The 18,408-nt window shown below is 34.3% G+C and overlaps 1 protein-coding gene across 1 annotated transcript; it reads right to left on the reverse strand.

The window, feature by feature from the left end:
- Positions 1-1,396: 1,396 nt before the first annotated feature.
- On the reverse strand, positions 1,397-14,963 carry LOC134234421 (E3 ubiquitin-protein ligase rnf213-alpha-like). The gene is made up of 15 exons (XM_062716481.1): positions 14,818-14,963; positions 14,301-14,454; positions 13,777-13,948; positions 13,282-13,382; positions 13,111-13,168; positions 12,783-12,967; positions 12,445-12,586; positions 10,385-10,468; positions 9,910-10,102; positions 4,321-4,543; positions 3,945-4,019; positions 3,546-3,737; positions 3,290-3,379; positions 2,815-3,011; positions 1,397-2,607 (listed from the first exon to the last, which is right to left on the reverse strand). The coding sequence occupies exons 1-15, from the start codon at positions 14,871-14,873 to the stop codon at positions 2,409-2,411; spliced, it is 2,121 nt and encodes a 706-aa protein (XP_062572465.1). The 5' UTR covers positions 14,874-14,963; the 3' UTR covers positions 1,397-2,408.
- Between the last annotated feature and the right edge of the window lie 3,445 nt (positions 14,964-18,408).

An 18,408-nucleotide genomic window follows, 5' to 3' on the forward strand; every position in this document is an offset into this window, starting at 1 on the left:
GATGACAAAAACTACATTGTATATACCCAAGAAACTTCGTTTACGGGGACATAAATATGTGCTTTTCTTATATACATAAAAAATATTTTATTAATTTTAATATCAAAGCGTGTACGTGCTTTGTAGCTAATGGATGGATTACAATTTCAACAGAAATGTCCAGCACCTAAAATGACATGCAAAAGAATGATCATGCCGTTTTTTTGTGGAGTAAAATTCTATACTTTTTTTTTTCATCGATTATAAAAATAATTATAAGTTTAAAATGTGCTACCGGTAATCCAAACAATCAAATTAAGTGTCAGATTGATAAATTTACTAAATTAATGAACGATAGCGCAACATCATTTAAGCTTTAAAGCTCTTTTACCGACTAGAAGTACTTTTGAATACTCAGATTTTACCTTGGCCATAACTTTTGAACAGTTGGTGCTGAGACTTAAAATATTTCATGTGTATTTCTATTTGACCCTTTCATCTTTGAGTTTTACATGTACCCACATTGTTTATCCTTTGTCATGTTTTAGAATGGTTAGTGCTTGGACCTTCAAATTTAATAGGTAATATATATTCACAGACACAAGTTCTTTCTTTGCAATTGGGTTGCACCATTTTTCAGCTCTTGACCTTAGAATTATATCTTCATTTTAGAAACTTCAACCTTTTGCAAAAGCTGCCATATGGAGGCATGTGTTTCACAACCTGTCTTTTTTTATCTGCAATGTATGAGTTACTGATTCTGAGGGTATGAATGTCACTGCTTTATGGACTATCTCCATTATATATTGTGAGAACTCTGACTCCAAACAATATCACTCCCAGATCAAAGAATGTGTAAATACAAGCAGAACCAAGATGAAACATAAACTAACTTATCAGAAGTACTTGCATACAATAATTGTTTAAGTCCCAGGGAATCAAAGCAAGGAGTTTATGCAGACTATGTAGTGTAGCTGTCTTAGAGTTCACTGGGTTATATTAAGATGACATATGATTTAATGAAAATTTAAACTGATAAAATATTGATACATCGAAACTTAGTACTAATATAAAGTCTTAGTCAGAGAAATAATAAGTCAAACCCAAACCTTAACAAATACTTTATTGCACACATGAATTGACAAGCATTTTAGTAAAAAGCGCTACAAAGAAAAAAACATGGTATATTCTTGTTACACAGAGCATTCAGTGATATAAACATTATTATAATTTAATATACAAGAATTTCTTAAATGAAGGCACACAAATAATTCTGCAAAATTTCTGTTTTTACTATATAAATATGCCCTCTGAAAAAAGGTAACTATGATTTTAAATTTCTGGGCTTTTGTGATGCTTATCCATACAAGCACTTATATTTCTACATTTGATAAGTGCAGTCTTAAAAAAAAATAAATCAGAATTAAATCTCTTCTTTCCAATTTAACATTGGCACAAAGATTAACATTTATAACAAATTAATATGCATTCACATCAATCAACAACTTCAGTCTTCCAAACAAATAACATCAATAGTGCTTGGTTATAATTTTTCAAAGAGAAAAAAATCTTTGAAAAAATACAATTGATTAAACCTGTTTTGAATAACTGTTCGTGTATGTATATTCTAAAATTGTGTAGAAAAAAAAAATAATTGCACTCTACAAATTACCGGGTAGAGGATGCATGGACCCCAAATCTTGTGTTGCATTTTGGTAAGTTATGTTGGTCACAAGAAAAATTTGATGTCTAGAACACAAATTAATCAAAATACATTAAAAAAAATTTACATTATAACATCAAGGAATCTGAAAGTCAGACTCGACAGTTCATTGAAAGTACATATGCCTAAAGTTTAATATGCATTAATGTTATGTAACACTATGTATGTATAAAACAAACAGTGAAACCAGTTATTATATCAAAGTTTTTCTATAGACATTATAGAACTTAATTGTGTTCAAAATGTTTGCAATTGTACCATACTTACATACAACCAAAAAATGTCAAAATATTGTCATGGAAAACTTGTCAAAGCATATAAATGATTCTAATGCAGCTATATGTACAAATATTCATTGGCACATATGTATTTTTATCACAAAGAACCTCAAGCACTGACATCACCATAATGCTTTTCTTTAATATGGTTGTTCATGAAATGAATCAATATATGCATTAAGCAGTTCTCTAATTGTACATGCATGGTATCTTAAAAATAATGTCTTAAACTCAAGAAAACATGAACTAATCTTCCTTTCTGCATGAATACATTGCCATTATCTAAAACACAAGGTACAACCAAAACAAAAATTTATTTTACTCTATTTTTACTCTATCTTGAGCAATATGTCTATAGCATTTTAATCTTCTTTCATTTTGTTTTTATGAGAATCTCCCACTTTCACTTTGTCATTCAACACAAAACTCTATCTCCTTTCAATTCGTTTCTGGGAGTAGATGGCATATAAAAACAACCATACATCCACCGCCTGATTGTTCATGATCTTGGTGAAGTTTTCTCCTTCATTGGGGATTCTCCCCACTAGGTCAGTCATCCAGCCTGGGTAGGTCAGGTCAAGGTCATATTGAGGAGCTGATAAATATCCAATCATTGTGTCTCTTAGGCTAAAATAGAAAGAATAAACAGGACATTAATATTTCCCATTTGTATGGAAAAAATTGACATTGTAACAGTATATTTATTGCCAGTTTTTCAGATTTCAAAAAGAAATCAAAATTGACTGTTCAAGATAAGTAAAATCTCAATATTTTCAATATATTTTTAAAATAAATCGGCAAGTTTTCCCCTACTTTGAACATATCATCAATTACCTGAGCTTGGTCATGTCTAAATCGTCATCATCGGTTCCTTTGGGGACTGTAATGGTCAACATGATACACTCAAACAGGGTGTCCAGCAGGAGTTCTAGTCTCTCTACGGAGAGTTCCTCACAGAACGAGGTGATGATGTCACGCTGGTCAGGGTGGAGGTCCACCCTCAACTCACCCGACACGCCCTCAAAGGCATCCTGGAAAGAGATAAAACAGTGTGTATATTAATCAAAGTATATGTAGTTATGTCAGGGAGGAGGTCCACCCTCAACTCACCCGACACACCCTCAAAGGCATCCTGAAAGAAGGAAAAATAACTTGTATCTCAACCCATAGTGGAAATGATGGAGCAACAGATTTTTTCTCTTTGAAATACTTGAAAGCATTTGGATTTCCTTTTCCTTTACAAATTTATCTTTCATGGCTGGCCCTGAAATAATACAATAATATCAAGAACTGCTCTCATTTGATTTACCTCCTTGTGTGAAGCTTGTCTTTTGGTTTTCTCCATTGCTAAAGTGATCCAGAGTGATTGAGCATGCTTACATACACAGGAAGATCTTGCCTAGAAAACAAATGAAAACTATACATTTTGCCTCAATCAGTAAACAAAAACATAGACCTGACCCTCAAATAACTTCACATGTCAAGGTCACATATATCACACATTCTTTCAAGGTCAAGACATGTCAAAAATCATAAAAGTAACATAATTCATTATTGAAACCCACCTTTTGACTGGGGAATGGATTTTCCATTTTAAGAGTCTGGGTCATGAACTTCTCCAAGGACATGTTTGCATCACCCCCTACAGATTTCAGGAAGCTGATGGTAATGTCAAGTTTATCAAGTGTCTGACAGAGATCAGGGTAAGCTCTGATCTCTTCACTGATCTGATTGGCTACTGCTGGGGTCAAAGGTTCCTATGAATAAAACCAAAAGTAAGAATCCAAAAAGTAAGAACAAGAAAAAATATAAAATTAAATTGAACAATTTCATTAAGCATTAAATATATCTATAAACAGATGTAGCTAAACACGTCAATTATAATTTTCAGATGCAAGAAAAAGAGGCAATGAGTGTTTTAGAAGAAAATTATTCCTTAATTTCGATGAAAGTCTTTGATTAACCTGTTTGATTTTCTGCCTGAGGTGTCTAAACACCACTGCATTAGTTGTCTCTGATCTGTATGTCATCATCTCAAACTGAAAGATACATAAAGCATAGCTCAAGATTGATACATGTGCAGTAAAACTCGGTTATTACAAAGTCACTAGGACCTATGAAATAATTTTGCAGCATCTGTAATTCGATATATATCCCTATAAGGAATTTGTTAAATTTATTTAGCTGGGGGTCCAGGGTAACTTCACAATATCCATATTTGTACTAAATGAGTTTTACTGTATATTGATTTCATATTAATTCAATCAAATTTAATTGTATGTATAAGATCGTCAACTTGTTTCACAAAGTTAATTACTACAGCATTCCCTGCATATATACCTCATAAACAGGCATGTCTATGACCGACTTGGAGAACAGGAATCGGTCCATCAGCTGGCGCTCCAGGTCCCCAAAGTTGTAATCTATCTTGGTTCCCTTGCCCACCTGGAAGGTGTAGTGACAGTTGGCCAGAACCATGGGGAGGATGTCCCGGTCAGGGTGGTAGCTGATCAGGTGGGGGGACGTCACGTCATTCACAGGGACCTTGGGCAGTTGTGTGTACCTGCGAAAATGTGTTTTATTAATTATATTTAACAAGAGGCCCACGGGCCTTATAGGTCACCTGAGCATTATGCAACAATTTTCCAGTTATTGAATTTGATTCATGTTTTAAGCCAGATGCTATATGACATTCACAATTTTGAAAGAGGCACCACTGATCATCATAACAATACACTTAGCAGTAGCTTAGCTTGGTTACTGAATACCCATATGCAGGGTAGGGGAACAAAAATGCATTCCAACTAACCAGTAGTGCCCCTAACACTGTGACATAAACCCCTGACCCTAGGTCCACACATTGAACAAATTTCAAAAAGGCACCCTTAATATCAAAAAATAAATAAATGTTTTATAAATACAAAAAAGCAGATTTCAAACAATAAATTCATTTTCAGTATATAAGTAGAGCCCCCACCCCACCCATGACCTTGGGGCATTGAAATTCGAAATTCTGCAAGATTAGGGCCCTTGCTCATCATAACTACAGACCCTAAACCGTGCTACTACACCTCAGAAACAAACCGTACCGTTCTGTGCACAAAGCGTACCGTACCGTGAACAAAGCGAACCGTTCCGTGAACAAAGCGTTCCGTACCGTCCACAAATCGAACCGTTCCGTGTACAAAGCGTACCGTACCGTGCTCAAAGCGAATCGTTCCGTGCACAAAGCGTACCGTACCGTCCACAAAGCGTACCGTTCCGTGCAAGAAACGAACCGTACCGTTCTTTGGTTAATTATGCAAACCACGCCCCCAATTATTTCCGAACCGTGCTTTGACCAAATAAATCATTTTGGTTTATTTCTCTCAATAGCGCCCGTGAAAGAGGACGGAGGTTATGTCTGGCTATTTGAAACACCATTATCAAGTAACATGCATCTGGGCTTTTAACTGTGAAAATTCAAAACAACTAGACAGAGTTTACATTGATTTCTTATTTGCTATAAATTAGATCAACTCGTTGTGTTACAGTACAGGCCTTGAGTTTTTCCCGCAAAACACGGTCACCGTGAGCCTTGAACTCAATTTCGGCATCTTTGAAGTCAGTGATTGTGGACGCCGTGTAACACGGTATATAACATTTCCCCATTACGGAACTGATAATAAATATTTTCATTTTCTTTATTTAAGAATCAACTTTTTAAAAAAATGTTTGTTGTACTTAAATATTCGTAATTTAACTATACAGATGTTTAAACTAATTCCCTGGTTGTCTTGACTTAATTTCGATTTTAATTTTGCCCATTTCAATTGATGAATCAGATACACGATCTTTTTTGCCGTAAGTATGCATTCATATGTAGTTCATATCAGATGCCTGATTTTACTAATTAATTATTTTGTAAGAATTTAAAAACATATAAATATGAACTGTCTGGCTAGAGTAAAATAAAAAAAAAGTGTATTAGACTCGCATATTAATCTGGCTCAGATATTTATACTCGACGAATCACTGATGTAGTTAGACTTACACTGAATATCGGCAATTCTGTCAAATATGGATTTAAATATTACATGCGGTAAACAGGAACTTCAGATTTCTACTGAACGGATATACATGTAATCTAATAAAAATCATAGTCTACAGGATACATGCATATTTGTGTCTGAAAAAAGGATAATTTACAAAATAAAATGAAAATAAAAAATACAATGATTTTTCTCAATCCTCTTTCAAGCCAAATTTTTTTTGTTACCCCCCCCCCCCCCCCCCCCCATTTTCTAGAAGGCGCTACTAATTAGCTAGTTCAGTCTGCGAATTTATGTGACGCTATTGTGCATTTTTTTTTTGAATAATGATAATTAATGGATACATCCTTATCTATTTGTGTCTGAAAAGGGACATTTTAGGAAGTAGATGAGTTTCGCTGAATGTCACTTGAGTGAGTTTTAAAAATGCATGTACACTTGATGTACGTCAGAGCTAAATAATTTGAAAGGTGTGTTAAATACATCGACCCTCTGGATGTGACCCAATATTTCTTAGAAGGTGTAAACTCTGAACTGACCATCAGAATGTTTCAAATCACAAGAGAAATTCTTTCCGCATAAACAGACTTTCAAGGTCACCTAGCGTCATGCGATTTTGATTCACAGGTGATGCACAAGGATTTCCTGCATACAGCATGTATGTGCAGAGAACGAATGCATTGCACAATAGTTGTAAATAGGTTGAGTTTGAACCAAAGTTGTGGACATTAAATAGCATCTGTGACTTTGGCGATGTAAATAAAACCAAGAATGAGAATAAATACAAGGTTTTGTTGTTGTTTTTTTTTTTACAGGTTATGTAACGGGGTTGCATCTCTCCCTCTCTCTCTCTCTCTCTCTCTCTCTCTTTCACGACATAGTATTTACACATTTTACAAGAAAAACTTATCAAATTGAAGAAAAACTTATATAAATAATTACTTAGACTGAAAGGATTTTTAAAAACAAAATACTAGTTTATGAAAAGAAATGTTTTCTTCACGCGAAATCCGATCGGAAGTCATTTTATTGATTCCAAGTTTCTGCTTCTGATTTTCGTATCTAAATTCAGAGTAATGAAAGATTTTCAGATCAATCAAAGATTAAATCATTTACTTAAGAAAAAAAAACCAAACAAACAAACAAGTCTTCTATGCCCTGTAAATTTTTTTAAAATTATTTTTCTTCAACATTTTTTATTACCGTAATAAATTTAATTTTTGTTACTGATATTTCTCTTCTAAGGCAGACATTTAAACGATAGATCAAACAATTTTAAAAATGAGAAACAATGTACTTAGATTAAAAATAAAAGCGCAAATAGTCATATTTTTTTTCTATAGATCAAACAATTCAAAATAATTTATATACATGTATAGTGTTAAATATGGAACAAGTATATATTCAATTCTGTTAAAGCTTTATTCTAGAATGAAAAATTATTATATACATGTGTGTCTTTTTTCTATTTAAAACACAGCCTCGGCAAACGTAAAATTAAAATACGTACGGAAATATTTACCTTCTATATATAAATATATTTACAAATGCCAAAAAGATCAGTGGGACGATGTTTTTCCTTTCATTTATTTTCTTATTTCCTCCATCACTGCTTCAGTGTAAATTAATTTTTAAAATTGAGACCGAAACATAGCACACAAAGCTATGACAAACATAAAAACATACATGTACATGTAATAAAACATTTGAACTTCCCTAATAAATAGAAACTCATTAATACTTCAATTTATATGAATAATAAATAAATTACATTCTTTAATTACGGAAATAAAAGTGAACACGTGCATAACGAACTTCAAAATTCGTTTAAATGGACTATTTTTTTGCAGCCAATCAATGACCAAAGCTAACAGGCTCCGCCCACTTCATTTGCATACCGTTTCCCAAAGCGTACCGTTCACAAAACGAACCGTTCCGTGCAAGAAACGAAACGTACAGTCCACAAAGCGTACCGTTCCGTGCACAAAGCGAACCGTACCGTGCACAAAGCGTACCGTTCCGTGCACAAAGCGAACCGTTCCGTGAACAAAGCGTACCGTACCGTGAACAAAGCGAACCGTTCCGTGAACAAAGCGTACCGAACCGTACCGTGCAAGTGGTGTAGTAGCACGGTTTAGGGTCTGTATAAAGGTAGTTCATCTGCTTTATACCCAGAGACAAAGAAAAAAAATTTCAAAGATTTAATGTATTTTCATTATATAATCAATTGAGCCCCGCCCCCTAACACCAGAACCCCTGACCCTGGTGCCATAAAATTCATAATTTTAAAAGAGGCATTCTTGCTCATCATAACTATGTACTTAGTTTATTTAATTCCTAGGAGCAGAGAAGAAGATTTTCAAAGAATTCATGTATTTTCAATATATATTCAATACAGCCCTGCCCTAACACCAGAAACCCTGACCCTGGGACCATAAAATTCATAATTTTGGTAAAAGCACTCTTGCTCATCATAACTATGCACTTAGTAAAGTTTATTTAATACCTAGGAGCAGAGAAGAAGATTTCAAAGAATTCATGTATTTTTACTATATATAATCTATAGAGCCCCGCCCTAACACCAGAACCCTTGAGCCATAAAATTCACAATTTTGGTTGAGGCACTCTTGCTCATCATAACTATGCACTTAGTTGGTTTTTTTTAATACCTAGGTCCTAGGAGCAGAGTAGAAGATTTTCAAAGAATTCATGTATTTTCACTATATAATCAATAGAGCCCCCCCTAATACCAGAACCCTTGACCCTGGGGCCATAAAATTCACAATTTTGGTAGAGGCACTCATGCTCATCATAACTATGCACTTAGTTAGTATATTTAATACCCAGGGGCAGAGAAGATTTTTAAAGAAATTGTGCATTTTCAAGATTTAAATCAACAGAGCCCCGCCCTAACACCAGAGCCCCTGACCCTGGGGCCATAAAATTCACAATTTTGGTAGAGGCACTCATGCTCATCATAACTATGCACTTAGTTAGTATATTTAATACCCAGGGGCAGAGAAGAAGATTTTTAAAGAAATCATGTATTTTCACTATATATAATCAATAGAGCCCCGCCCTAACAGCAGAACCCCTGACCCTGGGGCCATAAAATTCAAAATTTTCGTAGAGGCACTCTTGCTCATCATAACTATGCACTTAGTTAGTATATTTAATACCCAGGGGCAGAGAAGAAGATTTTTAAAGAAATCATATATTTTCACTATATATAATCAATAGAGCCCCACCCTAACAGCAGAACCCCTGACCCTGGGGCCATAAAATTCAAAATTTTGGTAGAGGCACTTTTGCTCATCATAACTATGTACTTAGTTAGTTTATTTAATACCCAGGAGTAGAGAAGAAGATTTCCAAAGAAATAATGCATTTTCACTATTTACTTATTTAGCCCCGCCCTAACACTAGAACCCCTGACCCCAGGGCCATGAATTTCACAATTTTGGTAGAGGACTCAATGCTGATTACAATCATGCGAACAGTTTGACTGCTTGATGTCCAGAAGTAAAGAAGAAGATTTTTAAAGATTGCATTAATTTTAGTGGTTTTGGCCCCACCCCTCAGGCCCCAGGGGGGCAGGGATCATGAAATTCACAATTTTTGTTCCCCTTCACCCATAGATGCTTTGTGCCAAATTTGGTTGAAATTGGTTCAGTGGTTGCAGAGAAGAAGCTGAAAATGTTCAAATGTTAACACACGACGCACGACGAACGACGGACGAAAACGGATAGCAATAGGTCACCTGAGTTTACTCAGGTGACCTAATAAAAGCATCAATTACAATGTACATGGACCATATCAAAAACACGTGAAATCAACTGAGCAATCAAATTAATAAATATGTTATTTACATTTATTTACTAAAAAAATATAGACTTACTGCATTTTTTTCTTCTTGCAGTACTCCTGGAGGAAGTTATTTTGTTTTTTAAGTAGGAAGTAGAGGAGGCCATAGGAGCAGAGTCCAGCGTCCCTGAAGGTGGGTAACAATACAGATACAGGGTGGCCCTCAGTAATCGCCTTCTGACAGTACTCCTTTGGGACCTTACCTAATCCTTCCAGTGTGGGGAAAGCTGCAAGATTCATAAATAATGTTCATATCAATTTTCAAGTTTTAACAATGACCATTAGAATAAGTGGATCTTAAAATTTTGAGTTTTTCATTTCAGAATCAAATTTAGACATTTAATAGACATTAAATTTTGCTTTTTAGGGAATAAAAAAATCTAATTCAATGGGTACATTAACAATATCAAAAATTTATCAATTACACCAAGCAATGACTCAAGACTGAATTTTAAATCATAGTCCTCATTTAAAGTCAGTTCTAAAATGAGGCTCTATTTGAAACTTACTGAATGTAAGAAGTTGTTCACGTACACACTGCCAAGCCTCAATGAAGTCCCTGACTAAATTCTTAATCTCTTCTGCTCTGCCCTCTGAAGTTGGTATATGGTAATTTAACAACAAAGAACAACTGAACTCAATTTTATCTCTAATTATATGTATCATGAGATTTAAATAACCGTAATTTCGGGAATATAGGTCGATGGGGTATATAGGTCGAAAGGCTCATTTTCAGCCTTAAATTTTGAAAAATCCTAAGATAGGTCGAACTTACTCTATATGACGAGGCTTTGTTTCCCGTTTTCTTAAGATTTTAACGCAGATACAACGTATCAGAACAGGTAAACCCCTAAAATTATCGGGGTTATTCCGTGACATGAACGTATCAAGAAAATAAACAGGTATTTTAATGAGTACAGCAATTAAATACTGTTTTTTTAAAAAAATGTAGTTAAAACTTCTTTGAATTGTGTTACTACTTATTTTTCTCCAACTTGCCTGTTCAATGCCTCCGTAGTTTCACACTGTTGTTAAATCAGAGGCATAAATAACACGTAAATACGTTATTATTTTACAGCTATAAATCGGGAGATACCCGAGACCAAAGAATAGTAATTCCGATTTCAGAACAACTTGGACACATTCCTAATAAATTTTACTCAAACATTATTTACCGGTGGACGACAATTACTTCGATGTCCGCCATTTTTATTTTTCTTCTCCAGGGATTTGCTAAAACACGCAAATGACCATTGAATGTATATATCAAGCAACAGTAAAGAATTGAAATCATATTAACACTCTATAAGTTTAATTTATAAATTTTAATTGAGAGTACATTCACAATTTGACTTTCAACATGAATTTCACGACATTGTTTGTTCAATGATGTGTAACACTAATACCCTATAATGGCACGTGGGTTTCTTAATCATGCCCCGCAGGCATTTAAACCAACAGTGAACACAGGTGTTAAACACCTTTGTGTACACAGTGTACGGTAACTCCCTTTATCTGTCAGACAATTAAAATTCTGTTAGAAGCCAATCTGTGTATACCGGTAAATAATTAATTAATATTTAAAAAAAACAGTTATGACTATTTTTTAAAATTAAATTTAGGAATTGAATTGATTATTTCACTCGTTTTACATTTAAATAAACATAAGACAATAAAAAATATTTGATATACTATTTCAATTTATCGCTACTAATAAATGGTAAAAACACAACAGTTGTGATCGTTAAATTTTGATACGGTTGCGGTTTTACTTTTAGTACACGATCGCGACTTCCTAACTTCACAAGATGGATACCGCATGATGTTAATGGATAATACGTTGAGGAATTATTTAATAGATATAGCAACGTTGTTTTCCTTTGTCATCAACAGATAATTAATGGAACTTATTTTATAAGAAAGCTATAGAATAAATATTTTATTGTTTACTGGAGCATTAATTTTTTTGCGAAAATAATCAAAAAAGTTACGAAAGTGGCACAGATTTGCTTTGAAATTGGCGTAAATTTTACTGATTTGGGGGCATTTTTCGTAAACTTGAGCCTTAAATAGGTCGAATTCTGAATATTGGTCGACCCCAGCGGTTCTGAAAAAAAAAGTATCGACCTATATTCCCGAAATTACGGAACATATTAAAATCTTTTTTTGCATTATTAACTTGCAGTTCACCTTCAAACTTCCCATTATTCACAGAGTATGCATTAACATACAGTTATGGATTAGGTATGAGGGAAATAAGCAAATTTATGGTTCCTCCAAGAGAGGAAATTATTTCCTAAGGTGGCAGATCTGTCAAGGGAAATAATTTCCTTCTCAAGGGAAACCAAATTTGTTATCAAGAGAGAGTGGAGAGGAGAGAAAGGGGCAAGAGAGAGTGGGGAGAGACGATCAAATTCATAAGTAGAAACAATTTTAGAATATTTTGTCTGATGTCATATTTAAGTTGAATATTTTTTTTCTTTTTTGGAGTTGCATCAGGTAAACAAGGCCAATGACTAAATAATGCCTTGCTGGTCAAATTCACCCACAGTAAAAACAAAAGGATTACCATTGTCATAAGACTGTATCATGTCCTCTATTGTTATGGTTGTGGCCTCTGCTCTGTCCAGCTTTCTCTGGTATCGCTGTATCAACATCCTCTGAAGCTTTAGGATGTTTGGTACCAGGCGGATAGCTCTCAGATGGTGCTCCTAAGCAAGCAGAAAGAGGTAAAATAAAACGTATTTATAAAACCTAGTATGTCATGGCAGGAAATCATATCAAAATACACAACTGTTACAGAGTTCATGTAGCATTTGCCTCCATTTCAACAATACTCAAACAAACTAAAAGCACAATTAATTACAGAGCTTCTTTTTTCAAAGACTAATAGTCACTATAGTTTACCTCTTGTAAGAACATGGCGAGTACTTGATGAGCCCTACTCTGTACTTGTAAGGTATGCAATAGATGGTCCATGGTTATCTGAGATCGGTAGCGCCACACGGCTGGAACGTTGTGTAGAGTGCTTGGTGAGGAATGCTCAGAGGGAATGTCTATCTCAAACAGCAGGCACAACAAAGGGTCAGAACCTGTCAAACAAGAAAGACCTTCAATGTTATGATACAGTATCTGTAACAGATGCAGACACTTGTCTATAATGTAGCTGATATAACTTTTCAGAAAGCATCCAGACCACAATTTACAGGAAATTATGCTGCTAAACATAACTCACCAAGTCTCTGGTCATTAGCAAGCTGTTTATTCACAGATTTCAGATAGCCATCCATTTCCTGAAAAACAAGAGAACGTTTATCTCACACATAAGGCAAATACATGTAACATTTAATTTCATAATACGTATTAGCAGATTTGAACAGTAGCGACTAAATTCTTTAAAAAATACCTGAAGAACTGGAGACAGGTATGTCTTGGTGAAATCCTCTTCCCATTTTTTCCTGCTGTTTTTATTTGCCAGGATGCATATTTCTTGGTTTAATGGATTGTCTGTAGGTAAGATTTTTTTTTATACCATAAGAACTGCAACTGTGTATATTAATAATTATAAATACAGTCTGACATTTGACCTTTTAAGAATAAAACCCAGGATGCTGCATTGCATGCATCAAGTAGAGAGGAGTTTGACTGGAGGAATGACAGATGATAAAAAATATAAATGCTTAAATGATGGCAGCTAAATTGTCTTCAAATTCTCAGGTCAAATATTTTCCCCAATCTAAACAAATTCTATCGTAAACATAAAGAGAAAGAAAATTCAAGAAGGGTTGATGAGAGAACTTTTAATGTAACTTATCAAAGATTAAAGAGAGCAGACACTCTGACCCCCTCCCACTTTTGAGACCCCCCCCCCCCTCCGAAGAACTTCAATTTAAAAACTCACTTCTGTGTTTCTCCATGATGTCATTACAGATTCTATGTATCAGGATATAGACATCGTCCACACTTTTCCCTATGGCCCTCTGGATGGTCAGAAGATCTTTCTCTATGTGAGCCCACAAGAATGGCAGGACTGTAGCAGGATCTAGGTCTGGCTTTATTATGGTGTGTATAGCCTAAGTAAATGGACATGAATAATTTATAAATACTCTAACAAAGCCTACAAAGGGCAATTTACATTTTTTTTCTGTAGAAAAAGCAGTAATTTCAGAGAAATTCAACACAAGTTTTCCTTAAATACATGATTGTATATCTATTAAACCTTAGTTAATAGTTTTGGAATAAATGATATAATCAATTTAAAGCAAACAGTCCAGATTTTTTTTTTCCAAGAATCTCTTTACCTTATATTCAGTTTTACTGATGACACAACTCACAACTTAATTTATCAATAAGTGACAACCCTTTCTAATGACAGCTTCATTAAGGAAAATTGTAGGAATAAAACCCCCACAAAAATGAACTCACTTGTAAGTTGATGCTGGCTCCTAGGTACATGGCCATGTGGGTGAAGAGCCTGACTATGGCACACTCAACAGGAGACAGACTTCTCTCAGGGCTGGCTACAGGTTGTCTCCCTTCTGCTCGACCCAGAATGTGACCTGTGGCTGTCTGATCTAACCTATCGGCATCAAATAAAAATAGAAATTATATGTAACTACACAGAAAATCACACAGGCTCAGATTGATAAACATTCTTTTTATCTTGAGTTCATTTTTCATTAAAATTACATAATTTTCCTGAAATGGCTGTGACATCCATTCATGACAAAATCTTTTGAGACACTAGTATAAATTTAAGTTTCAAAAATCTTTGTGAACAATGTACAGCAAATAAATAAAAATTAAGAACAAACCCTTGGTCTAGAACATTGCCAGCTCGTAGCTGATAAGACTGACCCCCGATTTCTTGGCCACACTCTTTACACCTGCCCACCGTGGCGGGTCGACCACACTGTAATATAAACAGGGGGCGTTAACTTACCCATCATGTAACTTATTGGTGGCTAAAAGTTTGTGACCTTCCCCTCCTATCTCCATCCCACATTCTTTACAACGACCTTTATAATATGGACGACCACACTACAATTGACAACAGATGGTTGAACATTTTCATTGCAGTGTTCTCTGGAATTTGTGCAGGCTTCTTATTTATTGTAAGAAAATAAGTTATTTCTCCATAATATTCAAATATATTTTTCAATTTATATCAATTTAACAAAACCATAAATGACATAGTACAGTTTATTTCAGACAAAAAGGACTGATTTTATCAAAACCTTGTTTTTAGCTAAAATGCGTCTATAATATTTAGTGCCTTATATAAATTAAACTAAATGTGCATGGGTAGTATACAAGTCAAGAGGTAAATCTGAGATTGCCACAATCTGTTAGTAGATTCTAATTAATCTAAGTATTAAGAGATTTATATATGCTTTTATACAAATAATATGCAAGCATACAGTGACTAAATCCAAAATTGAATGGAATATCACATACTTAATTCAAACAAGAGGCCCACGGGCCTTATAGGTCACCTGAGTATCATGAAATAACTTTCCAAATATTAAATTTGGTTTGTGTTTTAAACCAGATTCCATGAAATTCAAGAGTTTGAAAGAAGCGCCATTGCTTATCATAATTATACACTTTATAGAATTATAGAAAGTGTAATTATACACTTTTTAGAATGCTTACTCTAGTTACTTAATACCCAGAGTTAGATCAGAGTAAGAAAGAGAAAATGCATTTTCACTTTATAACCAGCTAGTGGTGCACCCCACCCCTCAGGAACCACTGACCCTGGGGCCACACATTTCAAAATTTTGGAAATTTTATCATAAATTTTATTTCATCATAAACGGTTGATTAATACCACAGAGCAGATTTCAAAGCATTTAATATTTATCTTCAGACTATGTACTTTACCCCCCCCCCCCCATTCCCGATATCCCTGACCCAGAGAACATGAAATTTATCATTTTGCTAGATGCACCTTTCTTCATCATAAATATATAAACTTAGATCATTCGCATAATACCTAGGAGCAATGGAATAGATTTTCAAAGAATTCATGCATTTTCTCTATAAATAATCATTAGAGCTCCACCCTAACACCAGAACCCGTGACCCAGGGGCCATGAAATTCTCAAATTGGGAAGAAGCATCCTTCCTCATCATAACTATGTACATAGTTCATTTGTCTAATACCAAGGAGCAGAGAAGATGATTTTTGAGAAACAATGTATTTTCACTATATAGTCAATAAAGCCTAGCCCTTACATCACAACCCCCAACCCAGGGGCCACAAAATTCACAATTTTAGAAGAGACACTCTTGTTCATCATAACTATATACTTACTTAGTTTGTTTAATACCTAAGAGCAAAGAAGAAGATTTTTAAAGAATTCATGCATTTTCACTATATAATCAATAGAGCCCCGCCCTAGAACCCCTGACCCTGGGGCCATAAAATTCACAATTTGGAGGTCATCATAACTATGCACTAAGTTAGCCTTGTTGCAACCACTATTGAAATAACGACCACTATTGATATAATTATATCAATAGTGGTTGAGAGTGCATTTCAATAGCAAACATAGTTAGTAACCACTATTGAAATACGACCACTATTGAAATAATTATATCAATAGTGGTTGAGAGTGCATTTCAATAGCAAACTTAGGTAGTAACCACTATAGCTGCAGATCTGTAGCGTTATGGTTTTATATATTTGTCTTTGACCATAACGCTACAGATCCCGTAGTGCAAAAAAAGTGCAATTTACGGCGCAATATTTTTTGCGCTCTTTTCTCCACTTTCCAGCATCGTTCAATCAACTACCTTTTAACTCCTAATTCTAGACACATTATTTAACTAATCTGTGAATTTTATCCATCTCCCAACCCTTTATAGTCGTCTATACAAATGATAAACTCGTTTGATTAAAATTATTTCTTAGATAACTGAAAATTCACTTAAAGCGAGTTTATTGCCTGTAGAGACAACTATAAATGGTTGGGAGGTGGATAAACTATACATATTGGCTACAAAATGTGTCTAGAATTAGGAGGTGAGAGGTAATTGATTGACCAATGCTAGAAATTGGAGAAATTCTCCCCCAAAGAGCGCAAAAAATATTGCGCCGTAAATTGCAACTTTTTTGCACTACGGGATCTGTAGCGTTATGGTCAAAGACAAATATATAAAACCATAACGCTACAGATCTGCAGCTATAACCACTATTGAAATACGACCACTGTTGAAATAATTACATCAATAGTGGTTGAGAGTGCATTTCAATAGCAAACATAGTTAGTTACCACTATTGAAATACGACCACTATTGAAATAATTAGTTCAATAGTGGGTGAGAATGCATTTCATTGACAAACATATGTAATAACAACTATTGAAATACGACAGCTATTGAAATAATTGTATCAAAAAAGGTTGAGAGTGCATTTCAATATCAAACTTAGATATTAACCACCATTGGAATACAACCACTATTTAAATAATTACTTTAATTGTGTGTGTGCGTGCATTTCAATATGATAACCATATGTTTCAACTGCTAATGTAATACGAGCACTATTGAAAAAAAAAAAACAAGATGTGTTTGTGAAACACAATGCGCCCAGCGGAAACAAAGTTAAAAACATATTTTTAGCATAAAGGTCACAGTCAAGGTCACAAGGTCATTGATCTTGGTGTCATTTGAAAGAACTTAATTAGTGGAGTATGCATACCAAATATGAAGTCTCTATCTTTCATTGTTCAAAAGTTATGGTGAATGTTCAAAAAAGCTATTTTTAGCATATAGGACACAGTCAAGGTCACAAGGTCATTGATCTTGATGTCATTTGAAAGAGCTTAATTAGTGGAGTATGCATACCAAATATGAAGTCTCTATCTTTTATGGTTCAAAAGTTAAAGCGAAGGTTAAAGTTTGCAAAAAAAACTATTTTTAGCTTATAGGTCACAGTCAAGGTCACAAGGTCATTGACCTCGGTGTCATTTGAAAGAGCTTACTTAGTAGAGTATGCATACCAAATATGAAGTTTCAACCATTCATGGTTCAAAAGTTATAGCGAAGGTTAAAGTTTGCAGACAAACAGACTAACAGACAGAAAGAAAGACAGACAGACAGACAGGACAAAAACAATATACGCCTCGGATCTTTCGATCCGGGCGCATAATTAATGGTGGGGAAGAGTGCTTTTCAAAATGATAACCATAAGTTTCAACCACTATTATACTACGACCAGTATTGAAAGAAAAGTTTCATCGCCTAATTTTAATCTTTTTATCCAAAACTTCACAAAAAATGGATTTGGGGTGAAAAATATTTAGATTAATATTTAAAGTGTAAAAACAAATAAGGATGGTTTTATGAGGCAAAATTTTGAACATCACAGAAGGTTTACAATTTCTTCATATTCCAGAAATTTATTATTTTCAATGAAATCAGACCAGAACATATTTACCAATTCATTCATCTAATATATTTTGCTTGTATCATCTGTCCTTAAATGAAAATTTAATTAATTATTGATATTATAATTTCAAAAGTG

Source organism: Saccostrea cucullata, unplaced genomic scaffold (assembly GCF_032062105.1).
Source record: "Saccostrea cucullata isolate Sc308-1 unplaced genomic scaffold, CSIRO_AGI_Scuc_v1 ctg3649, whole genome shotgun sequence".
In the NCBI taxonomy this organism is placed as follows: Eukaryota; Metazoa; Mollusca; class Bivalvia; order Ostreida; family Ostreidae; genus Saccostrea; species Saccostrea cuccullata.

What these genes read in the sequence shown, in the direction of transcription:
- LOC134234421 (XM_062716481.1), bottom strand. Translation starts at nt 14,873, where the DNA reads ATGGAGATAGGAGGGGAAGGTCACAAACTTTTAGCCACCAATAAGTTA. An exon ending in TGCTAATGACCAGAGACTTG is followed by an intron (nt 12,968 to 13,110) that starts GTGAGTTATGTT and finishes CTTGTTTGACAG; the next exon opens with GTTCTGACCCTTTGTTGTGC. An exon ending in ATCCATTCCCCAGTCAAAAG is followed by an intron (nt 3,380 to 3,545) that starts GTGGGTTTCAAT and finishes TTTGTTTTCTAG; the next exon opens with GCAAGATCTTCCTGTGTATG.